Source organism: Propithecus coquereli, unplaced genomic scaffold (genome assembly GCF_000956105.1).
Source record: "Propithecus coquereli isolate 6110/MARCELLA unplaced genomic scaffold, Pcoq_1.0 Scaffold119, whole genome shotgun sequence".
Lineage (NCBI taxonomy): Eukaryota > Metazoa > Chordata > Mammalia > Primates > Indriidae > Propithecus > Propithecus coquereli.
The window spans coordinates 1,155,705-1,182,375 of NW_012135969.1; the positions used below are offsets into that span (position 1 = coordinate 1,155,705).

The following is a 26,671-nucleotide window of genomic DNA, read 5'->3' on the forward strand; positions in this document are numbered from 1 at the left end:
AAATATGTAGAAAAAATTAGCCAGGCATGGTGGCACATGCCTGTAGTCCCAGCTACTTGGGAGGCTGAGGCAGGAGGATCACTTGAGCCCAGTTTAAGGTTGCTGTGAGCTAGGATGACGCCACAGCACTCTAGCCCAGGCAACACAGTGAGACTTTGTCTCCAGAAAAAAAAAAAAAAAAAAAGGGTTAATTTTATTGTATCTCAATAAAACTATCATTAATATTACAAAAATATAAATCAAATAAAGCCTGAATAGATTTTTCATTTGGGATTCTCAGATCTTGACAGGGCAGGGTTTAAAGTACAAAAAAAGAAAGAAATTGAAGGATTTTAAATTAGTAAAATGTAAACTAGTCAACTTCTGATCATTAACATTAGTAGTGTATGGAAATACACATATGATCTAAAATAATTAATAATTATTTACTTATATTTGGCTTTAGAATTAATATCTGCCTAAAGATTTAAATAAGGTAATGTCCAACATTCTAGGCACTTCACTGGCAAAAGAGTTTAAAAATAGATTTAGGGACATCTGGAATTCTTAATGGAAATATTAACTGAAAAAGAGTACTAAATCATCCAGAAAAGTCCTAAGTAAAGAACATCTTCTTTAATGCTGATTAGCTAGCTGACTTCAGCCTCACTTTCATACGCAGTCACTGAAGCTTCAGCTGCACCTATGTAGAATTTTTTTTTAAAGTTCCATAGACTTGACATTTGTATTTTGGGGGTTCTCATATTCTATAACTAAAATGTGCTAGTTTAAATAATTTAAAATATTTGCATCTGTATTATTTATTAATTATAAAGTTAGTGCTTTATTTTCCAATTTTGCTATATTTCTAAAATGTACCCAAAAAAAACAAAGATCAGATAGTCTTATTTTAGTAGGCTATTTGGCAGTATATCCAATTGCAGTTGTATATTTTGTAGGAAGGGGACCAGGGAGTGTTCAGACAAAAAAATCTCAGCACCTACAGATTTCAATCCTAAACTATGAAGGAAAATTTTAACTCTTCATCAAATAAAATAAAACTACACAGTAATGATCTGACTCTCAAAGAGCCATCATGCTGCCCAGCTTTCTTGTCTTGTACCCCTAACTCGATTCCCTCAAGGTACACACTCTTTACTATGCATAAATATATTGCCTTTCAAACTAATGCAAAGCACCAGCCTAAGCCAATTATAGCCTTTAGTAATTTCTTGGAGCTGGGAAATCAGCTGAGTAACTGACATTCAAAAGAATTCCTTCCTGGGTGATGTTCAAAGTCGAATAAACAAGGACTGTTGGGGTGGAGTGGGGAGAGAGTAGGTAAAGAAATTATTGGAGTAGGTGCTAACTTGTGAAATAAATAAGCTCCCATCAGGAGTTAAACTCTGAGAGAAGAATCCAGCATTTATGATTATAATAGGGGACCTACTCACTAGTTTTCCACACCTCCCCATCCCATTAAACCCTCTGCTTCTTGTCAAGGCTGCACTGGAAAAAAAAAAAAAAAGCTATCCCTACACAATGTAAAGGAAACAATATGAGCCCTAGCCCTGGTACCACATGTGATTCCACCTTGGAACATTAGAGCTACCTGCACTGAATAAGTAGGGGGAATGGAAATGACTCTGTAATCTCCATGTAATAAATAACAGAAATACCAGAATTTTTGGAGTTAAGAAAAGAGGCTCTAGAAAATGAAAACCTGCAGATGATATCAAAGGAACAAACGAACAAAGACTCAGTTAAACAAAGAGAAAAAAGGTAGGCATCTGTCCCTTCTGTCCCTGCCCCATCCATCTACCTTCTCACCTCATTGTTCATGTAATGTAGATCAAGAGGTTGCCCAAATACTGTTGTCACCTTGTGCTCCACATCTTCATACCTCACAGGCCGGCTGAATGCTATAATTCTGAAAGAGAACAGAAATGTTGGTTAATTGTATATTTAAAATGTAAGGTTTAGAAAGTAATGGCCTGAGTATATTCTCCCTTTATTTTCAACATAGGATTTTCTTTTTCTTTCATTGAGTTTGCCTTCCTTTCTATTCTTTTTTTCTCTTATCTTTACCTTTTCACCCTCTGAGCATCTCTCAGGTTTGACAACAGTACCCACAACCATTGCTCAATCCCAACCATTTGTTCTACCACTTCAGCTTAGACCTTTCTGCCAATGGCAGTATCATAGCAGGTCACTGGATTTGAAAACTATGTTTCAAATACTTTTGTTAAGAAACAAGGTAGAAAACCTAAAGACTAGAACAGCAGTCCTGAAAACATGGTCTCAACTCCTAAAGTACTCAACTCCAGGACTTGAAAGGTCTTTTCCATTGTTCATTTTTGAAATACCACAGGAATCTCAATACTGATTATCTCCAGAATTAAGATTTCCTACTACAGAGTCACAGGAATTCCCCTTAAGTTGGTAATACGCTTGATCAGTTTCCTTAACCAGTGACACATTTAAGTAGTATTGATACTGAAGCTCTTCTGGAGAAACTCATTAGGTCAGTTCAAAGAACAATTTTTATAAATGTAAGGTTGAGTAAGAACTTATCCAAAGCGGCATTAAAATATGATTTATTACATACCCCAGCAAATTAAAAAGTGGGGATAGATGAAACAAGATTGGCAAAATGTTGATAATGTTGAAGCTGGGGTTTGGTATAATCCTCTGTCTACTTTAGTGTGTGCTTGAAATTTTCATAATAAAAAGTTTTAATGAATGTATTAGGTTGAACTATATGGAACTGTTGATGGTCAACCATTTCTGATGTACAAAAGCAGCAATTTCATATGGGCTAAAACACAATACTCTAGAAATTAAATGATCAAAACAAAAATAAGCAAAGAGACAAATGAAACAAAACAACATCAAAAAGAAACTCACACATACACACACACATTTATATAAGAAAATATGGGATTAAAAAAAATCTTGGGAATAGGGAAGGTCTTCCTAAGCATAACATAAAATACAGAAGACAGGCAGGAAGAAGTCTTCTTCCTTTTGGAAGAAGACAGACCTGACAACAAAAATTTAAACTTCTGATAACAAAATGAATCATAAAGTTAAAAAACAAAATTAAACTTCGAGAAAATACTTGCAAAACATCAAAAAGCAAAAGAAAAACAACCTAATAGAAAAACAGGCAAAAGATGAGAAAAGTCACAGAAGAGTTATGAATGGCTAATGAACATAAGATGTTCAATGTGATTAGGAAAATGCTTATTAAAATAACTTTCATCTCTTAGTACACCTAGGCAAGATGAAATCAGACTAGAAGGACTCACCCATGCACCCATGGGCCTGTATATTTCTTGTCCTCCTCCATGCTGAGAGGAAGAAGTGTGTGGTTCTTTCACATCTTCCCTGTTCCCCCAGAGTGGGAAGTGGTATAATCAGATGAAGACGCAAAAAGCCACAGGAACGGGGGATCTAAGCCATTGGGTTTTAATAAAATTTGACCAGATAATTTCTTTAATGTTCTTCTGCATCAGTTTGGCTCTAATCAGTGAGCAGCACAAAAGCCTTCATCATCTAGAACTGCACTATTCAATATAGCAGCCACTAGCCACATGTGGCTATTTAAATTAATTAATTAAAAATTGGTTTCTCAAGTCTCACTAACCACATTTCAAGTGCTCACTAGCCACATGTGGCTACTGTATTGGACAGCAGACACAGAACATTTCCGTTATAGTAGAAAGTTCTACTGGACAATGTTAATAGAATATTACTTACTATAAACCATAATCTATCCTACATGCAAAGCCTAACATCTCAAGAAGATAATTTCTCTGCGATTTTTCTTTTATCCATCATCACCTTCCATTTTCGGAAACTATACTGCCAACTATATTAGTTTGTCTCTACTAGGAAATCCATTCATACTGTAACTCTTTTTTCTCCCAACTCAACTGTCCCAAGCAGTGATATTGTTAAGTACTATCTAGATGCATTATGTAGATACTCAAATGGGGATGTTTGCTGGAGTCTTTCTCTTTTTTTTAGAGACAGGGTCTCACTCTGTCGCACAGGCTGGAGTACAGTGGTGCAATCACAGCTCACTGCAGCCCTGAACTGCTGGGCTCAAGGGATCTTCCTGCCTCTGCCTCCCAAGTAGCTAGGACTACAGGAGTGGGCCACTATGCCCAGCCTCTGCAGCCTTTTGAGGGAATGGCTTTCCATTAATTCCTAATAGCAAATCATACCCCCTTTTTCAGGGCCTCAGCAACAGTTCAAAAGGGGTCAGCCTTTCTGAATAAAACACCAGAAGTCCACTCAGATGTCCCCAGCACACTACTAAAAAGGGATCATGCTCAGAGATAAATCCTCCTGCATTTGGCCTGGCATTGAGCCATGCCACACCCACAAAAACAGCCTGAAAGTCTGTCTGGTCAACATCAGAGACCAGGACTTCCAGGTTAGGTAAGACCTAAGCTGCTGCCATCACAATGAATAACAGGCATTTTTTAGGCAAGTGCTGCAAAGAAAGGTCTAATACCCATGACAATGACTCCATCAATGTCTTGCTATTAAGGTTTTCAAATGGAAGGAAATCCTAATCTACAATCTTCCTTCTCTGCACTCCTGGGGCTAAGAAGGAGGAGGGTCAGGGGTCTGGTCCCCACCCTTTCAGAGCAAAGGGGAATGTCAGTCCACCAGAAGGGGTACCTGTCATGGATGAATGGGCAAAGTCACTACTTCTTTTCCTCTTTTCTGTAAATTATAATTCTATAAGGGCCTACGTTTAGATAGACACTACCCGTATTTCCTATAAAAAGTAAAGAAAGCCCCCGATAACATTCTCTACAAAATCCTAAGACATGAAATACAAGAAACTAGAGCTGTCTGACACAGAGTACCAACTCTGTTGGCTTCCCTATATCAACTTTATAAAGCCCTCAATTCCACATATGGTACACAAACAGTAAAATGCCATGGCTCCTGAAAACAGCTCCATGAAAAGAGAACACACAGTTTTCAAAACCTTGATACCAACATTCTGCCGCTCAGAGCTTCAGAAGGCCATTCCTGCCTGACCACCTTAAATATTTGTGGTTTCAATTTGGCAGCTTCTCTAAAACCAAACACATACTCTTTCTCAGTGTAAGTCCACTCACTGTAACTGCATACCACTTTGGGAACAGGGAATTCAGGAGAGTGTAACTGCATAATTAGACTCCAACACAATTGAGCTTTTGATTTCATATCTACTTCTGAAAACTCTCTGCTGCTCTGCGGTTGGCCTCCCTTCCAAAACCCAATCAGGTCAGAAAGTGTGAAAAGCAGCAACAATGAAGTGACAATTTAACTTCCCTGCTAGTGGCAGGACACAAGCAGCTGGACACAGAGCTCAGAAGACCTTCCTCCCTCCAGACCTGGAACAGCCCTAGAACCCACATAGAAGCAGCAGGACTCCGACTCTGCAGACCACACTTTCCACAATGTTTCCAGTAGGCAGCCTCTGACAACCTTGTAGGCTTGTGAATGTATCTTTTTAAGAGAGAACAGTAGCCATAGATCTTCTCTGGAGCTAGCTTCAAAGTGAGCTGAAAGGTGCTAACTACAGAGAGCTACCAGAACTAAGAGTTTAGAGGTACTAAGGTCCTGTGATGAGACTCTTAAAAGTAGGAAGACCTTATCCTCATGGGTATGCTCTTAACCACTCCAAATGCTCACAGCAAAGGAAAAAGGAGGGATATATCAATGGAGAGAAAAGCAAAGAGCATGAAATAAATATTAAAAGGTACATTATGTGCATATGTGCTGCAAATATCCCATGACCAGAGTTCTGTATGCTTTTTAGATGTTTTTCTTTAAATAACTTGAGAAATTAAGTAAGGTCACATTTTTCTCTACTGAGAACTTCTACCTTGGCTTACTACCGAAAATAATAATAAAAACCAAAAAACTGACAATGGAGAGAAGGATAGAAGAATTTTGTGACATTATTTTCACTTCCCTAATGAGGTAAGATTCAGAATATAGACTGAAAAACTCTCTATGTCCTTAAAAGATCTAAAATCTTTCACAACTGATGGACTTGGTACAGCTTCCCATGACCTACAGACATTATGAAGAAACTTCCAATTCATCAGTCTGGCCCCTGATGTCAACAAAGCCAAGGCTACTTTACTGGGGATAGGAATGGCACCAAGTCACAGGAGAATCCTGCCCTCCCTCTACTGCCCACAGGTGGCACAGTGTCAGCGTGTCTAGAAACTATGACTCCAGGTAGACCTGGAATCCTCACTTCCTTGCAAAATGGCAGACCTCACAGTAGTGAAATAGAACAGAATAGTAAAGCATTAGCAGTTGAAAATAGCTTCCAATTCTAAGACCAGAAACAAGATTCAATTGGTAGGCCAAGACAAAGGTGAAACTTTCCCCTTTATGCCCAGCCCACTCCATCACCCAGCCAGTGGCCCCACAAGGATCATGACGGGGGAATGGCTTCCATGACCTCAATGCTTTTGGAGAACTTTGGCACACATGAACACAACTACTGATCAGAAGGCAGACTTACCGCCTCTCCCCGCTGTGCTCAAACTTGATTCTGACGTCACTCTGCCAAAAGGAATGATAGACAGGTTAGAGGATTCTCTGGCATGTTACGCCTGCCATTCCCAGGTAAGCCTTGGGTAGTCCTTTAGCAACACCAGGCAAACATCCCTGATAGCTCCTGGTCCAGTTTCTCTACCCAGACAGGCATTCCAATGAGATACAACTTCCAGTTCCAACCTCACAGGCAACAAAGCTCTTGGGACAAGATCCTTAGGTGGCTGCCCCAGTTCAGCTGCTATGCTTTGCGCATGCTGTTTCTAGCTTCATACTCTATTTCTATAGCTGGCTCTGGAGTTTCTCCCACTATATCACCTCCTGACCAGAATACCTTTCCTTCTTGGCTGATATGACTAAAGAGAAAAAGGAAATCTTGCTGCCAATACTTTCTAGCTATATGACCATAGGCAAGTTACTTATCCTCTATGAGTCTCAGTTTTTCCATCCATAGAGTGAAGCTAAACATACCTTGCAGAGTCCTGTGAGAACTAAACAAGATAATGTAAGTAAACATCTGACACAGTAGACATGCAGTAAATGATTTTTGCTTCTGCTGCTGCTACTGCTGCTATTGCTACTACTATCATTGATTTCCCACGATCTTCCCAAGGTTACCCCAGTAGAGGTAAAGTAGGACCCTGCACAAATTGCATTATACACTGTCCCCAGCTTTTTCCACAAAGACCATCATGAGTAGCCTACAAACTGCAGGAGGGCAGAGATCAGGTCTATCTTGTTTCTATATCTCCAGTGTCAAGCAAAGGCGATGGCATATTATATGTGCTTAATTTGTTAAGTGAATGAATGAAGAACAGAATTGAGTATAAATATCAAAAATAAGAGGAAGTAGAAGTATTAGAATGACAAAGAACAAATTAAGGAGGAAGAAATATTGCAAAAGGGCAAGTAACTTGAGGGAGTTAAAAAATGACAAGAAAAGGAAAGCAATACTACAGAAGAAAAGAACAGGTGTAGAGGAAAAGAAAAGTATGACTGTCAGGAAACCAGCAAATAATTGAGATGAAGGAGAGAAAGAGTTCATAGTTAATAAACAAAAATTATACTGAGAAAGATAAATTAATAGACTGTGGCTTAGAAGAAAGAAGAGGGCTTCAGACACTCTTAATCTGAAGATGAGGAACACATAGCAGACAGAGATGATGACAGAAAAGGGAGAGAGTTTGAAAGGTAGGGTGGGTGCCGAAAGGACTCCCTTTTCCCAAGGGAATAGGGGGCTAGAATTCTCTTCTAGTCCACTGAATTGGAACAGTGGTTCTAATTTACACTCTAAAAATTATTGAAGACTCCAAAGAGTTTTTGTTTATAGGTGGATTATTCTATTGATATTTACCATATTAGAAATTAAAACTGAGAAAATTTACATTTATTTTATTCATTTAAAAATAGCAATTAAAAATCGTTACATGTTAACATAAATACATTTTTATTTTTTAAAAAAACTACATTTTCCAAAAACATTTAGTAAGAGAATGCAAATCTTTTTTTTTTCTGGAGACAGGGTCTCGATTTGTTGCCCAGGCTGGAGTATAGTAGCCCAATCATAGCTCACTGCAACCTCATATTCCTGGCTCAAGGCATCCTCCTGCCTCAGCCTCCCAAGTAGCTGGGACTACACAATAAGTGCGTGCCACCACACCCGACTAATTTTTCTAGTTTTTGTAGATATGGGGTCTCGCTCTTGCTCAGGCTGGTCTCAAACTCCTGGCCTCAAGCGATCCTTCCACCTCAGCCTCCCAAAGTGCTAGGATTATAGGTGTGAGTTGCTGTGCCCGGCCTCTGTTGCTTTTTATCTAATTTTCATTTTTTAAAATTGTGGTTAAAAAGAAACACAATAATAGCTCTCATTCTTAAACTGAGTGGGTGGGTATGTGTGTGTGTATGTATGTATGTATCTATTTATTTATTTGAGATGGGGTCTCACTCTGTCACCCAGGCTGGAGTGCAGTGGTGTGATCACAACTCATTGCAGCGAACTCGAACTCCTGGACTCAAAGGATCCTCCCACCTCAGATTCCCGAGTAGCTGGGAGCTACAGGTACACACCACACACTGTTATTTAGATACACCTATGAAGGAACCTCCTCAGTCCATTTATGGGATTGAAGGAACTATGTTTCTTTCTTTTCTTTTTTTTGTGGGGGGACAGAGCCTACCTCACACAGCTAATTTTTCTATTTTTAATAGAGACAGGGTCTTGCTCTTGCCCTGAGCTCAAGTGATCCTCCCGCCTCAGCCTCCCAGAGTGCTAGGATTACAGGTGTGAGCCACTACACCTGGCCTACATTTATTTCTTGATGGGCCATAAGCTGAGCACTATACATGAATTTAGTGAGAAAGGGAATTAAACTTTTACTCCAAACCACAAATCGCTCCTATTCAAGATTAACCAAGCCGATGACTGAGTAAGGAGTGCAAACAAAGATGCCTTCTCTGATGCTATGACAGCCTTTCCAAAGCAGGATGCAGGCTCCTGACTGGCTTCCATGTACCACACAATGTGCCTAAATCTGCCAAGTTTCTAAATCTGAGTTTCCCCATCAGGCTGACCATAATAAGTCATGGATAAGGAAAGTTCAGATAAAGATAACTTGATTCAATTCCTTCCAGCTAGCCATTCTCCTTGACCTCTCTGAGGCATTTCACACTGGTGGCCAAGCTTCCTCCAACTTCTGTGATTCTATCTCAGCCCAGGGAACCTGCCACCACTCTAACCACTTCTGCTTCTTTGCTGGTTCCTCCTCTTCATGCCCTCTCCCAGCCCCCACCCCAACATGTGACCATTCCTCAACATTTGGACTTTTGGCCTCTGGCTTTCTTCCTCCCCCCCACACCTTCTCCTCAGTGGACCTGTAAGTACAAGATTCCCAAATCTCTATGTCTAGCCCCAATTTTGCAAGCAAAGCTTCATCTGCCTCTCACATACTTGAGGCAGATATGTAGTTGTTAAGAATGTAGCACTGAAGTCAAACTGCCTGCTTCAAATCCTGGCTGAACACCTTCCTAGCTGTGTGACCTTGAATTTGTTATTTAACCTATGACTGACTTGGTTTCCCCTTCTGTAAAGTGAGAACAATGACAGTACCTATTATCTTACGGAGTTACTGAAAGAATTAAATTATATAATCAGGTGAAGCAATTAGAACAGTACCTGATATATAAGTGCTCAATAAATGATAATACAGATCCATTATCCTTTAGCTAAAATCCTTGGGCCAAAAGTACTTCAGAATGCACATTTTGGATTTAGAGAGGTAGTAGGGTACTTGCTCTGTTATATCACATGATGCCTCCTGGGCCAGAGGCACAGTCTGGGGCAGCACGCCTGTGGTAGAGGCAGAATGTCCACAAATATTTCTTAGACTTCTCTGCATTTCAAAGTTAGTTTGGGGTTTTGTGCCTAGTTTTGACTAAGAGCTGGGAACAGAACTGAGCTCTATATTCTCTTCCATGGCAGTCACATGTCCTACAATAGTGGCATCTCTTTCAGTCCAGGTTGCTAAGTGACTGTGGAGAACACTGTCCTTCCCATCCTCATACCGGGACATACTGTATTAAGTCACTAAGATTTGAGGTTTCTTTGTTAACATAGTACAAGCTATTTATCCAAGCTATCCTAATTTTTGTAATGAAAAGTACGAATAGTCACAATAAGTGGAATAAAGAAAGACTGTAAGTACCCCTGTGTCTGTTCAGGCCAGGTTTGGTTGCCAAATGTTTGCTGCAAATTAAAAAAAAAAATTTTTTTTAAAACGCAGAAACTAAAGACTAAAACAAAAAAACCTTTTAGTTTGCAGTACTGTTTGCATTTCAGAATTGCAGTTAAGGGATTGTGGAAACACACATACACATACATGCTAACACAAACACATACACACGCTCACATACACCTCACACACTCAGAGTCTTTTTCCACCGTAATCTCAAACTCAACTTCACCATATGTGTTTATATCACAACTTCTTAAACTAGTCTCCCTTCTCAACTATTACTAATACTGTCTTTTTTTTTTTTTAAGAGATTGGATCTCGCTATGTTGCCCAGGATGGAGTACAGTGGCTATTCACAGGCACAATCATTGGGCACTACAAATTTGAACTCCTGGCTTCAAGCGATCCTCCTGCCTCAGCCTCCTGAGTAGCTGGGACTACAGGCACACACCCCTGCACCCAGCTCAGTGTTACTCTTTCTAACATTGGTACTGCTGCACTCTTGGCTACACAGGCTCAAATCTCTGAGTTATCCTTGATTATTTCCTTCCTTTCCCCACTCACAGCCAGAAAGCAAGTTCTAATTCTCCCTTCAAAGTCTTCCAATGGAGACTCTGCTTCCCATTCTCCCTGACATCACCACCATTAAGACCCTTCCCCCTTGCTCCTAGATTCCTAAATCCACCTTTGGAAGCCCTCCTTCCAACCAGTCTATGCTCCTCTACAGTTCCAACCATCTTAACCACCTTTTCACCATGTCCCTTCCTTATTCATAAAGTAATCAGTGATATCCATGACCTTGGAATAAAGTCTAAATTCTCTGCTATCATTCCAAGCTCTCTAGGATTTAGGCTCATTCACTTTACCTAATCATCTCACACTGTTCCCCACAGGAACCCCACTCTCCAGCCATTATCAATGCTCATCCTATTTTATGAAATATGCCATTCACTCCTTCCCCTAGGCCTTTAATCATTCTGTTTCCTGACCCAGAGCACTACCCTTCCTCCTTCCACCTAACTAAACTTTTATGCATCCTTCACAGCCTAGGTCAAGTGCTTCTCCACCTGAAATGACTCCGTAACATCTTTGGCTCAAGCTCATCTTTCACTTTCCTGGCTTCCCACAACACTCACCCATTTAGGCATAGTCACATCCTACTTTATTTCTTTTTTTCATGTATTTTTTATTTCCTAGTAAGACTGCATGACTCCTGGAGTACAGGGAACACGACATACATTTCTTTTGGGTGTCTAAGAAACTTGACTATAGGCACAGGTTGCACTGAACAGAGAGGTACCACAGCTGCTGAGAAAAATGTTCCAGTACAAAAATTCAGGTCTAGGCAGGTTCAAGTCCCCTGCTCACCACAGGCCATCCGGTGAGAGGAACAGTGAGAGCCAGGAGAGGGACAGTGCAGGACTCCAGGTTGAGCTAAAGATTCAGGAACTCAGCAGGAGTAATAGGAGTAACTGACAATAACACCAAATTTAAGCAAGAACGACCTTCTAAAAGGTCTGGACTCAATAGTAGAACATGTAACCAAAGAAGGCTCTCAAGAATACAGAATTATCAGTAGTTATTAAAGAAAGGTTTGTGAACTAATTTCACCTGGCAAAGCCCTCAGTTAGCTGTCATTCTGATTCTGTATTGCTCTCTTCCCTTGTATTTGCTATATACCTTGTGTGGTTTCCCACGTCCTTGGAACTGGAGTCCTTATTTTGCCAAAGATAATAAATAAATGAAAGAAAAAGTGTGACAAAAATTAAAATTTCATTTGTAAGCATGACTCAGGAAAGTCATAAGACATCAGTGGAAGAAATGATTATAAAGCAATCTTCTTACAAAATATAATGCCAGGCTTGTGTGTTGCTTTGTATCTTATTTTCAAACTGGCCAGCCAATCTTATCGAGAACCCCTGAAACAGAAGGGAAGTCCTGAAGGGCCAGGTCTATCACAGTAAAAGCAAAAGACAGTCTGCTCAATGACTGACCCTGCTGGGGAAACAGCTCCTGGAATTCTCTTCCTCTAGAACTGATAGCCAAGGCCCTACTCTGCTTGTGCTTGCCATGAAGAAAGCAGCTTTTCCATTCTGAAGCACCCTCTAGTGAACATCTGGAGGGTCAGATCCAGACCCCAGACTCTCCACAAGTATCTAACGGAAACAGTAATCCATGGAAATAAGGAGTCTATTTCTTCCTCCGCCAGGATTTTCAGACATTAGGCTAACTTCAGTAGTTTGCAAAGGATCATCAGACAGACAGTAATGATAATGATAATCCAATAAATGTGGAAAAACCTTAACCCTTTTAGTTCCACGACACTATGCATAGTTCTGGTTAGAAACTTTCTCCAAAGTTCATATCCACAGTGCCAGAACATAACAGAAGTAATATAGTCACTACAACTTTACATTTGTACGTCTGTTTTACAATATACAAAATACTTTAAATTCTGTCTATGGTCTTACAATAATCTTAAGAGGTAAAGTATTATGTCTATATTTCAGATGGAAAAACTGAATTCAGAAAGGTTATATGACTTATAAATAGAAGAATTACTATGACTAGGAGTTGGAAGACCTGGGTTTGCTTCCTGGCTCTACTCAAAAGGCTTCTGTAAAAGCTGTGTGAACCTTAAAGTATTATACACATACTCAGAGGTGCTGATGTTAACTGTTGTTGAACGTACTCTATGAATTGTAAAATCCTACGTTAACAGATGATTAACAACTCTATGACTCTTAGGCGAGCGCTCTGTACACTAAGCTGCCAGACCCACAATGAGCTAGCACCCACTGATAAAGCACTGTGAGTTGATGACTGCTAAAGGGATGTTACACATCATGGCCTGCAAAACCAGCCACATCCAGGATGTGCCCCACATTTAAGAACTTTCAGTCACCTCTAACCATGTTTATACTGTAGGCTTCCAGAGACCCAATATATATACAGAGAACACAGACCGTACCTCTTAGCAAATATTAATAGTTTAGCTGATCACCTCAGTGCCCATGTACTTCCATAGCTGCTCAGAATACTTATTTGTTCTCAAATGCATTCTCTTTTTCAATTAGTTACCAAGCTTATTTACTTAGGGAAAAGGATATCTAAAGTTCTGCCAAGCAGAGATATTAGATTTTCCAGTTCTTCCAAACCTCAGCCCCCAAACAATTCTATCAATGAACCCACAGCTTCTCTGGCTTTCCTTGCTGTGCCAAGCTTGAGCCCCATGAGGCTGTGCCAATCTCAACTCTGCCTTGTGGCCAGCACTGCCATTCTCACACTGAAAGGCTGTTTGCCTCTGCCAGCACCATTCCACCCTTGAATAAACAACCTTTCCTGCTAGCCAAAATACTTAGTTTCTTTTAACTGGGACTCTGCAATTTGAATCTTTAGCTCAATTTGACATTTCTTAGCCCCATTTGGTATCTCTTCACAATTTAAATTAGATTTTGATCTTTAATTCCTCCCTCCTGCTAAGCATGGACTTTCTGGCAGAAGAACTGGTAACAAAGGAAACCATTTCATCCTATCCTGAAGGAAAGCCATTTCGTCCTATCCAAGGCCTAAGCTAACAAAAACAAGAATAATAATAAAAAACGTGAATTCACTCTGTAAATTGTAAAGCCCTACGTTAATGGATTATTAACATCACCAGGCTCTTTTCATCGCACTGAGTTGTAAACACCTCTCCCCCACATCTTCCCCACATGCCCATCTCACCCCATCTTTCCTAGAAATGTATTTGCTGAGACTTTCTCCCTCTTTCTGCTTTTGGAACTTTGCTGAAGAATAGCTCTCCTGGTCAGAAGCTGAACATCTGCTACACTTCACAGGAGAGACCATTCTACAACTTTGACTTCATTAAGGGGAAAAGCTATCTTGAAATTTCCATTGCCCTGTCACCCAATATTAGCATAAAGCTTAGAACTTCAATTTCTAAACAGCCATGCCAGTTCCACAGCTTCACATTCCTCCTAGAATAGACTCTCAGATAGGATTCCTATTGATGAGTGTATCACAATGCACAGAAACTCATGACCTGCATGAAAAGAATGAATGTACCAATGAATCTCTACATATCTTCAAGCATATACTTAATCTCTTGCTCAATAAATCAACAGTCCCTCACATAGTACATAGAGTTATGCTGTTCAATACAACAGCCACTAGCCACATGTGGCTATTTAAATTAATTAAAATTAAATAAAATTTAAAATTCTGTTCCTCGATAGCCACATGTGGCTGGCTAGTGGCTACCACATTGACAGTACAGATATAGAACACTTCTGTCACCATACAAAGTTTATTGGACAGCACTGATAGAGGCTGCTTATGAATAATATTGTTGTAAGAAATGGTGACTGACTAGAGGCACAGAACACAGGTCCTGAGTAAACAGAGCTCCCTACACATCCACTGAAACAACTCATCTGGGAAATGAATTCCACCCTTGCAGCATGGGTAGCAGATTTAAAAGTACATTTCAGCTTTAACGGGTAATTTGGGTCCTTACCAAAAATTTCTTTTTCTCACTGGCCCCTGCACATGAGCTTGTTGTTATTGTGGGGCTGTTCAGAAGGGCTGAGCTGCTGCTGTTGTTTTTTTTCTTTAAAAACAAAAAAACTGAGGTTAATAATTTGTATCCTCCATGCAACAGAAAAAGTTTGACAGTGTTCAGGTAAATTTTGAGTCTAAAGAGCCAGTACCTCTTGTTAAGATTATTTCCTAACAAATAGTCTTCTACCTTCATAATCACTGACTTAACTCCAATAACACAAAAGCAGACACCGTAAAAAGATCTTCTCTTATGATAGCTTTTAGGCTCTAAGCAGAAGGATTCCTAAAAGGGAAGCCTCCTTCAAGGAGCTATCAGGGACCACTCCACCCCTCCTGGGCCTTCCAATGCAAGAAAGCTTCCCCTTTCACCCACAAGCTGATATCCATGCTAATAGTCCAGTTTGGAGAAAGATCAGCTAACTGGAGCAACATTAGCAAGCACACTACACATAGGAAGACAGGAAGGAAAGTGAGGTCATTAGGCTCAAGCCTGGGGGAGGGGACTCACTTCTGGTAAAACACTCCTTCCAAAAGTGGCTTTGAATACAAATGAGTTACAAGAGACACACACACACACACACACACACACACACACACACACACACACAAAATAATAACAAGGTATGAAAATACTACGAGAATGGTCCCTAATCTATTATTCCCCCATTCTGTAAGGTAACCACAACAATAAGAGCAGCTTTCTAATAAGAGCAGCATGTTGTAACCTTCTGTTACAACATGAAACAAAAAGACTCCTCTCCCGCTAGGGCCCCTAGTATTCCTAAAGGCAGGAAATACTCTGGGAAGCTATATCTAGCAGACCCCAGTCAGAAAAAATTCTAGGGCCTTATACTATTTCTAGGAACCACGGGTACTTCTGAAAAATTAGTCAAGGTATGAATGAGAGAGGAGGTTAGCTGATAATAAAGAGCACCATGAGGGAGAATGTCATGGACAAATTTTCAAACACGCCCAACATAGCCAGCTGATATAGCACTGGACACCCACTAGGTAGGAAAGCTCTCCATTATTCCTCTTTGTAGGCCAAAGTACCCAGGAGACAGGGAGGTAAGTGGCAGTAGAGGTGAGAAGATTCTCAATGGCATACAAATTTAAACGTTAACAAAAACAGGAAATATTTCCCTAAAGAAGCATATAACCCTCAATAAAACAAGCACTCTCAACTACCTGAGTAATAAGGGTAACAACTATAAACAACAACAAAATCACTCATTGTTGCCCTTAGAATATACTATGTGACAATTTCATAAATAAATTTCCCTTCCTAATTATATTTTACATAAGGTAAAAAAATTAATAAATGGCCGAGCGCGGTGGCTCACGCCTGTAATCCTAGCTCTCTGGGAGGCCGAGGCGGGCGGATTGTTTGAGCTCAGGAGTTCGAAACCAGCTTGAGCAACAGCGAGACCCCGTATCTACTAAAATTAGAAAGAAATTAATTGGACAACTAAAAATATATAGAAAAAATTAGCCGGGCATGGTGGCGCATGCCTGTAGTCCCAGCTACTCGGGAGGCTGAGGCAGGAGGATCACTTGAGCCCAGGAGTTTGAGGTTGCTGTGAGCTAGGATGACGCCACGACACTCTAGCCCAAGCAACACAGTGAGACTCTGTCTCAAAAAAAAAAAAAATAATAATAATAAATTTTTCCTGGGCATATATTATAAGGTAGCTAAAAACATGAGTTAGGGATCATGAATCTGAATATTTGCCAAATAATCAGTAAAGGGAAAAAAATTATATGAATACTGCCCCCATAACAAGTGAAGGAATTATTCTTATTCTCCACAGAAGAAACTTTATGCACAAGGCTTTGGGATTTCAGATCATGGACCCACACTTGATAGGTATATGTCACTTACCATTTAATAGACTAGAAGGGACCAACATAATTCAAGCCTGGTATTAAAGTATCCTTGGCTTTTCATATTTTCCCATTTGAGTTGCTTTCTTTCTTTCTTTTTTTTTTTTTTTGTGGAGGCAGAGTCTTACTCGTCACCCTAGGCAAGAGTGCAGTGGTGTCATCGTAGCTCACTACAACCTCCAACTCCCAGGCTCAAGTATACTCCTGCCTCAGCCTCCTGAGTAGGTGTGCGCCACAATGCCTGGCTAATTTTTCTTTTTTTTTTTTAGCAGAGACGGCGTCTCACTCTTGCTCAGGCTGATCTTGAACTCCTGAGCTCAAGCAATCCACCTGACTCAGCTTCCCAGAGTGCTAGGATTACAGGCGTGAGCCACCACGCCCAGCCACATTTCCCATTTGAAAACTCCTTCCCAACAAATCTAGTTAAGCTCTGTCAGGGCCACACACACCTGCCTATTTGGGTGACCCGTGTCCTTGTTCTTCATGGTCTCATATCCAGGCACCCGGGCACGTCGGTTCATCTGGAGGGCCACCAGATCCTTCATGATCGAGTTCAGTGCCTCCTGCTCGTCTGCAACAAATGAGAGCATATGGATTAAGATACTTAAATATAGATCAGTAAAGCGCTTTCACAAATTATATGACTAATACTTCGGGAGTTCTGTCCAGGTAAAATGACAAACCCAGTAACTTAAATCACATGCAGCTGATGCTTCCCAAAAGGTCAGACTGTGGCAATTTGAATTTTAATGGATTCTTAACAGCCCACCAATCATGTTTCTGGCAGCAATATTCACCAATTCATTGCCAGGAAGGGAGGTACTTCAACAGAGCAAATCGTCCAGTGCCAGAGATGCTCAACCAGGAAAAATAGATGAAAAGTTGAAGTGAAAAACAACACAGTAGAGTATGGTAGGGTATTGAATGAAAAGATGAATCCATAGAGAGCTGACTATATAGCAGCGTCAGTCCCAGGCTTACTCTAAAGCATCATATGTGGGAGAGCACATTTTAAAAAATACCAAACAAAAGACATCAGGTAGCTGCTTTGAACAGAAGCCGTTTTACAAGCCTAGCCTTTAAATGCTCCCCAAACTCTTTACAAGTTTATAGGCCTTCTGCTTCCCACAGGGAAGTCAAAGGGCACTTCTATTGTTTTTCTTCCCTAACTGACCAAGCAATGCATTGTCTCTACATTACTGGCATTACTTTTAATCTCCTTTTCTTGAAATAGCATAGAGTACTAGACTTCTCATGCACTGAAGACAACTGACCAAAACCCAGAACCCAAACCAGCCCAATTCTTTATGTGTTACAAAATTCTCCCATGTCCTTCAAGAAACCTTTGTCCACTCAAACAGCACTTGGAGGTTGAAAATAAATAAATTTGTTGATCTGGAAGGGAATATGAGGGATGAGTTGTTACACGTGCTTTGATGACAGGTGAGTCACTGAGGACTTGGGACACACCTTAAAAGAATTACAAAAAATTCCACCCAAAGAGAGTGCCTATCTTCTGCCCTTTATCATTGTCCCTTGGAAATACTCTATAATAACACCTCGTGGAAAGGAAAGAACAGCATGAAGTCTCGATCTTTTTTTTTTTTTTTTGAGACAGAGTCTCACTCTGTCGCCCCAGCTAGAGTGCAGTGGCATCATCATAGCTCACTGTAACCTCAAACTCCAGGGCTCAAGCGATCCTCCTGCCTCAGCCTCCCAAGTTGCTGGGACTATAGGCACATGCTACCATGCCTGGCTAATTTTTCTATTTTTTGTAGAGATGGGATCTCGCTCTTGCTCAGGCTGGTCTTGAAGTCCTGGCCTCAAGCAATCCTCCCCTCCTTGGCCTCCCAAAGTGCTGGAATTATAGGCGTGAGCCACCACACCCGGTCCCAAGAACAGCATGAAGTATAGGAAGTCAAATTGCTCCAGTCTCTTCTTCTACATTATTTGTCTCTCTCCTCTTCCTAGAACAAATCTGCTTCAAGTGCCCTAATGCCTCCCAGGAGGTGCAGGAAAGGAAGGACAAGGTGCCTATAAAGAGGTTTTTGCTTGTTCAGAAAAGTAAAATTAGATTTAAAACTTGCAAGAAAAACATAAGAGCATCTTCCCATATGATTCCACTTCAAAACACATACAAAGTACGTATATATAAGAGTGACATAGCTGTAGTACTGACAGCATATAGTAAAGTGGATAAGGAATGGGGAGGAAGTGGGTATCTACAAAGAGACATTTGTCAAAATCAAAACACATAAATCCATCGATTATTTTATATCTTCTAGCAATTTCCTTATAGCTGCCTTAAAGAAAGGGAACTTGCTTGGTTTTTGGTTTTGTTTTTTAGCCTCAACCAAGGTCTAAAAACTAGGGCATATCTCGCTGTATGCTGTGAATTCAAAAAATAAATAAATAAATAAAAACTAGAGCATAACATCTAAGCTAGGAAGATTGCCTTATGTATTATATATAGGTTTATATATTAAATTGGCTTATATACTATTAAATATAATGTATATACAATTAATAGAGCCAACTGTAACAATAAATTGGGATCAATATAAGGAGGATTATGACGAGGTAGGTGTTTTCTGAGGAACATCCAATAATATTCCTTTTTTTTATTATCTTCCCCTCACATCCCCTCACTACATTACTGGGGGGATATTCCTAAGAGCAAAATGCATGGAGTTTTCAGTATCAACATTAACCACACTAAGAATTGAAAATTTCAGTTGTTGTTTCAACTGAAGTGAATCAAGACAGATGTGAACACACACATGCACACTTTTCATGTCAGATCCACAAGTATGACTGAAGAAATAATTTCTAATTCTGTATAATAAGATGATGCTATTATAAGAGCTGGTTTATCAGGTTGATAAATTCTGTTTCCAGGAAGCTAACCAATTCCTGGCATTACTTAATGAATAAACTTGTTTGGTAGTTCCAGCACTGAGAACACACTAGAGCTGCAGTCCCCAGTCCTTGGGCTATGGACCGGTACTGGGCTGTGGCTTGTTAGGAACTGGGCCACATAGCAGGAGGTGAGCAGTCAACCCAGCAAAGCTTCATCTGTATTTACAGCTGCTTCCCACCGCTGGTACCACCACCTGAACTCTTCCTCCTGTTAGATCAGTGGCAGCATTAGATTCTCAAAGAGTGAAGCCTACTGTAAACTGCACGTGTGAGGGATCTAGGTTGTGCACTCCTTATGAGAATCTAAAGCCTGATGATCTGAGGTAAAATTGAGGCGGTGATGCTAGCGCTGGGGAGTGGCTGCAAATACAGATTATCATTACCAGAGCAGTGTGACTGCATAGAGACCATAATAAATCACTGTCTCCCATCACCCCCAGATGGGACTGTCTAGTTGCAGGAAAACAAGCTCAGGCCTCCCACTGATTCTGCATTATGGTGAGTTGTATAATTATTTCATTATACCTTACAATGTAATAATAATAGAAATAAAGTACACAATAAACGTAATGTGCTTGAATCATCCCGAAACCATTCCTGCCCACCCCACCCCCGGACTGTGGAAAAATTGTCTTCCATGAAACCAGTCCCTGGTGCCAAAAAGGTTGGGGACCGCTGCACTAGAGGAATAGCTGGCACTATCACCTGAAATCTGGGACAACTGACACAAGGAAAGCAGTGTTATAGATTCTGATTTTGTGTCAAAGTCAAGCACATTACCAGAGGCAGATGGGTTCTTCAACTGATACTTCAAATTGAGGACATGGATAAAGACAGGAAGTAAATCAAGTTGCTCTTTTAGGCATTTCTTCCCAGATAGAGTTTTTTTCTCTTCCCCCAAAAAAGCGACATCATTACAAACACTTGGCAGCCACAGACCAGTTATTCCTGTGGTATGGATTGAGATTTTAGCTGAATTATCAGCACTCCCTCAATGTGGCATTCCTTAAAGAAAACAAAAACAAAGTTTTTAAAAACAAATTACAGCTTTCTTAAGAGTATAGCAATCAGGAATATGAAATTTGGAGTCAGAAAAATTGGGGCATAAAGAGGCCTTGAGAAAATTACTTATTCTTCCTAAACCTCATTTTCCTCATCTGTAAAATGGAGGTAATGAAAGTACTATTTCACAGAGCTGCTGTGATAGTTAAAAGCGAAAGAAAACTTACAAATTATTTCTCAAGGTACCTAACACTTGGTAATGCTAAAAAAAACATGCTGGCTATTATTATTAATGGAAAAAGGTCAATGGAAAAAGACTGGAGGCCACTTAATGTACCCTGATACTTAATTTCATTCCAAATGTTCATTAATCATTAACAATAACCATTTACTGAACACTTATCACATATTATACATTAGAAAGTTTTAAAAGATATTTCAAGGTGTTCTAACTCTAGGGATAAAAAGATAAACAACACACAAGAGGTTATAAAAAAGACTGAATTAGACAATATACAAACCAGAGTATATAAAGAAATATATAAAAATATATTTTCAATTCTACCTTTAGCTTTCTATGTAGGAAGAAATGAATGAAAAAAAAATAAAAAATACAAATATATTTTCAAAAATACAAATAGTAAGAGGTTATATAGATGATTTTACACAATTATTAACAGAATAAAAATTCTTCAAGAAAAGCAAGCAGTTCCAGTTATGCCAGAGAGCACAGAAAATGAATTCAGGAAGAAAAAGGACATGAAGAGTAAGCAAGGGATACAGAGGAAGAAAGGAGGGTCAGGGACTATTCCTCAGTAAGTAATTCCGATCAAGTAGAGTTTAGGGAAGCTGGCAAGGAAGTCTTTAAGAGGATTGGAAAAAACAAAACAGTGGCACTACCAAAGCCAAGACCAAAGAAGAGTAGGAGCAGGCACAGGCCAGAAATGTCCAGTAGAGTGGCAGAGGCAGAAACAAAATTGTCAAGGGAATCAAGAAGCTGGAGATTAAAAGAAAATTAAAAGTAGTAGAAATCGACAATTTATTTGTGAACTTTACATGTGAACAAGTTGAGGGAGGAGTAATAACATGCTATAACCTTGGAAAGATTTCCTGAGGATGGGGGTGATCTGACATACTTAGAAACTACCTGAAGAAGCACAAAGAGAAAGCAGTTAATTCTAGAGATTCAGCGTTTAAAAATCTAGGAAATGGAGGAGTATTCATGGAAAATAGAAAAGAAGGGATCTATGAAACAAGGATTAGAGTTCAGGCTTAAAAAGTGGAAGCTCTTAAACAGTTTTAAGCAGACAGGTATCCATAATTCCTCTCTGGCATGTGTTTTTCCTTCTCCTCATATCCTGACCTGTGGTATGGAAGCTGCCAGGCAACACACTCCCCTTTCTTTAGCTCCAGCAGGAAGCCACTCTTCCATACTGAACTATTACTTCTATCTAAAAAGAAGGTTTTAAGGCACTTCCCACTTATGAGGTCCCTTGGCTAAAAATCCAGAAAAGCTGCCAAAAGCACCATGTTCTCCAATAAACATTGTTGTCCTGCATGATGTCTGTTTACTATGCCACACACGCTCTATTTTCCATGTATACAATCCCTAAAGTAATATTTTTATCTTTGTTTTCACTTAACCAATGATGTTATTTCTTCATCTTGCCAATGCTCTATCTGGCTCTGCCAGATCGTCTGACTGAACTGCTCACTCAGGAGAGCTCAGGCTTCAGTGTCCCTGAGTCAGATTTTACTATCTTCCACTTCATGACATTTCACATACTTCCACTGCCTCCACCCTGTCCAGACCCGGGCAAACATCATTTTACAATAAGCATATGAAATAAAGCCCAATCCCCAATTCACAAGAAACTTTTCTCCTTCAAGAACATGACTGAACTTTTGCTAGATTGCAAAATTAAATCCTGGCATTTATTTTTTTGGTCCTAGGATATAAGAGACAATCAATATTAATTGATGGGTCAAAATTTTAAATACATACTACAAAGTAAGCCATCGCTTCCTCATAAGAATCAATATAGGTGTTCAAACTCTAGGGATATTTTATTTTATTTTTATTTTTTAGAGACAGAGTTTCACTCTGTAGCCCCGAATAGAGCGCAGTAGCGTCATCGTAGCTCACAGCAACCTCAAACTCCTGGGCTCAACGGATCTTCCTGCCTCAGCCTCCCAAGTAGCTGGGACTACAGACACCTGGCTAATTTTTCTGTTTTTAGTAGAGACAGGGTGTTGCTCTTGCTCAGGCTGGTCTCGAACTCCTGAGCTCAAGCAATCCTCCTGCCTAGGCCTCCCAGAGTGCTAGGATTACAGGCGTGAGTCATCACACCCAGCCTATATTTATTTTAATGTTTGATGAAATTAGCCCAAAGGACTGGATCCTATAGAATTATGTGTGCCAACACCAAAACTACAGAATTGATCTCTCCCTTCTCTGTACCTTTACATGCTTTTGCACTTATTTGTTTACATGTTTCTGGTTCATCTTAACTAACTGAAACTTCTTGAGGGCAGGATAATGCAGGTACAAGGCTTAATACTATGTCTGGCACATAGGAGGTATTTGACAAATGGACAAAGAATAAATGGATAGCTTACACAGAACCAGATAAACTGCATCTTATCCTCTGTGTAGTACCCTAAGTAATGCTCAGTTGGACAGATACTTACTTTTTATAAATGGCCTAAAATTTAGTTTTAAAATCCAATTGTCATTTTTTAAATGTCAGAAATATAATCATGACATAGCCATGTTGATTAATAAATTGTGATCCAAGTTTCAATCAAATCAAAATTGCTAACTATGCAGAGTCTACACAGGTGGTCAGATTCTACCTAAAGCGAATCGAGACTAGTCTAACAGGGAGCTCCCAACACCCTTGGAACCCTAGAGACACAGGTGTCTGCTATAAGTCACAATGATTCTGACTTCAAACCAGAACCAGACCATCCGTAATCCTACATTCAGTTCACTACAGTTTCCTGTAACATTTCCAAATTGTTACGTATTTTTAGTAATATTATAAAAAGACCAAATAATACTAATGAATTAGTCTCAGATACTATTAACAGCATTTGCCATTATACTTACACAAACTGGGAGAGAATTCTAGTGTGACCAAGGAAAAATGACCAGTCAATCCAGATTTTTTTATAGGCACATAGTATCAAAGCCCCCCCAAAAAAATTCCTATTATTTACAGGGATAAGTATAGTTTCCACTAGAAATTTACTGGTGCTAACGGCTAATATAAAAACTGACCTGTTTTTATTAACTCAAGCTGTCAAGCAAGCTTCAGTCTAGGGCTTAGTAGAGCTAAGGAAAATATGACTGTTAACCAAAGAACCTGCAGGGCAGAGACTCAAATTAGTTTTAGTCGTTTCCTCACTGGGCTGGAGTTTAACAAGTATAACTAAAATATTAAGAAGTCTATATTTCTCTCTTATCTTAATAAACCCCTTGAGTTTATTTAGAACTACAGCAACTAAAAAAACTAACTAAACTGGGAATTTGAATTTTTATCCTTTACATCACCAAAATGGAAACTAGTATTTAAGAGATAAAGTGTGTGTACATATATCCTCATTGAGCCCTATACAAAGCAAATTAAAGAACCAGGTATCTGGGGGAATTCAATATTAGCTCTAATAGTGTGTCAAGTTCATCTACCAAAGAAAAAAATAAATAAAATAAAATAAAAGAGGGAGAGAATGATATGGGGAAAGGGGAGTGCTGAAGAAAGTCAGGGCAGTGGTTCTTCAACAAGCTTGCTTAATACATAGTCTCAGTTTCTTCATGTAAAACTGACATGGGAACAAATGAGAAGATACTGAATTCCTGGTCCCTTTTTCTTTGGAGCTCTGGATCCTACCTATATAGTACCTTTGCTCCCCATCACTGGTCTCTCCATATAGTCACACACTTTTTGAAAATGTCTTGAAATGTGAAAACAGGCTCACATCTATTTTCACATTAGATCACGAGATGTAGCTAACATATCTGGGCACTCCAACTGGTTTAGCATGCATGTGGGAAGTGGGTGGTCTGCACACCTTTGAGTTTTTCACAATCCCCTTTGGGACTTAAGGCTGCTCCCACAGGACAAAAGGAAAGACTTATTAGAAAGACTATCACAATACAGGTTCATAAATCAAAGGTTGATTCAAATTCTATAACATACAAGATAAATGTCTGATCCTGGGGAGGAAAAGAATAATTCCATGCCCCATTTATAGTAAATGTTCAATAAAGATTTGCTGAATTATATGTTTAAATACCTGGCCTTATTGGGTTCCTTTTATGCCTACTCTCATAGGAGACCTTTCCTCAGAAGAGTAAGCACTTCTGAAGTAAAGCACAAGGAAACAGTAAGCTCAGCAAATGAACAAACCCTTCACATACTGTATGAGGGACAGCATGAAATAGAACAAGGCAATTCATTCAAAGCAGAGTGTAAAGATGGATCACAGAAGACTATGTGGCCAATGTGATACAGCATGCACTTAACCTCCTGCAAAAATGACTTGACCTTGCTACAGAGCAAGGCAAACATTAATGTTCCCTGTTCACATGGGGCACTTCACAGAAGCAACAAATGGCTCTGCAGAGGACCCTTTCACTGAAGTTTACCCCTTTTGTTATTCAGGACAACACCAAATATTTTTGCAAAACTTGCGATTGGGGACAACAGTGTCACACCTGTCACACACACACAACAGAAGAAGCAAAGCACATTTCAAATGTTATTTGCTTCTTAATCTAGTCCAGGAGTCATTTGTTAAATTACCAAAAAAGTTATGAAATATAATTCAGTTCAAATGCTGCGTGTGTAAGACATTAAAGCTTTTCTTAGATTACATCTTCACAGCAGAAATTGCAAATATTGACAAAAAGGAAATGATTTCATAGAAATTCTTTTGTGTAGTAAATGTTTCTTTCAAAAGTTACATAATTTCAGGGATACCGCTAGATAACAGATGTAAACCCGGATTTTTCAATAAGAATTTTAAGTGGCAGCACCCAATCAATTCCTAACCTCCAGCAATCTGCGTGCTGCACGCATTTCTCCACCGCGCGGTTGATAACAGAGATCCATCCCCGCACGCCCTCCCCCTTGCGCTGGGGCGCGCACAGGGCTCCAGAGCAAGCCCCGGGAACTCTCACAGGCCGGCCTGTGTGAGCAAAGGGAAGGAAATGACACAGGCAGGAAAAAAAAGCAAATCAAGGAAAAGACACAACAGCAGCTGGGCCTGCACCAGCCTCCAGCCCGGGCCCCACACTGCGCTCTCGCTCCCCCTCCCTCAGGCTCGCGGTCCGGCTCGCTCGGGCCAGAGCTGGGCTGCCCTGCCGAGCACGGGCCCTCCGTCCGGCCGCGGCTTTCTCGGGATGCGCCCGTCGCGCCGCCCGGAAGGAGGGCTGCCGAGTGGGCTCGGCCGGCCGAGCCGCCCCGGCGGGCCCGGAGAACCAGAACCCCCGCCTGGGCCGCGGCGCCGCGAGCGAGGCGGGCGAGCGGCCGGCGGTCCGCAGCCCCGGGCCAGGCGGGCTGCCCATGCCTGTCAGGCGGCGGCCCAGGGTCCTCCTCCCCTCAGGCTGGGGCGGGGCGTCGCGAAGCAGCGCGGGCACAGGCCGGGGCGGTGGCGACACTCACCCATGGTGGCGATGGCGGCGGCGGCGGCGGCTCGAGCCCGGCAGTGTCACCTCCGCAGCCGGGGCTGCATGCCGGGGGCCCGGGCGGCGGGGACGGCAGCGGGCCTGGCTCCGCGCGGGGGGCGCGGGCTGCGCTCGGGGCCCCCGCCGCCTCCCCAGGCTCCGGCTCCGGCTCCGCCCGCGGCCGGGCGCTGTGGCATGGGCAAGTTGGCCCGCTACATCCCCGGCGCTCCTGGGCTTGGCCCAGCCCGGCCTCGGCGGCGCCGCTCGGCCCGCCCGCCCGCCAGTCGCTCAGCCCCGCAGTCGCTCCGTCCGGCCACCGTTCTCCACCTCAGGAACGCTC

General features: G+C 40.9%; 1 protein-coding gene across 4 annotated transcripts in view; it reads right to left on the reverse strand.

Moving 5' to 3' along the window:
* Positions 1–26,671, reverse strand: part of MAP3K3 (mitogen-activated protein kinase kinase kinase 3) — a 66,015-nt gene extending 39,344 nt beyond the window's left edge. Inside the window, exons 1-5 of one of the 4 annotated variants that reach the window (XM_012661329.1) lie at positions 26,330–26,671; positions 17,189–17,310; positions 14,812–14,904; positions 6,530–6,570; positions 1,810–1,909 (exon numbers count right to left, since the gene is read on the reverse strand). In XM_012661329.1, coding sequence (XP_012516783.1) covers positions 1,810–1,909; positions 6,530–6,570; positions 14,812–14,904; positions 17,189–17,310; positions 26,330–26,333 — 360 coding nt within the window. In that variant the 5' untranslated portion in view covers positions 26,334–26,671. The remainder of the gene's footprint in view (positions 1–1,809; positions 1,910–6,529; positions 6,571–14,811; positions 14,905–17,188; positions 17,311–26,329) is intronic. The other 3 variants (XM_012661320.1, XM_012661339.1, XM_012661348.1) reach the window with 3 other exon arrangements.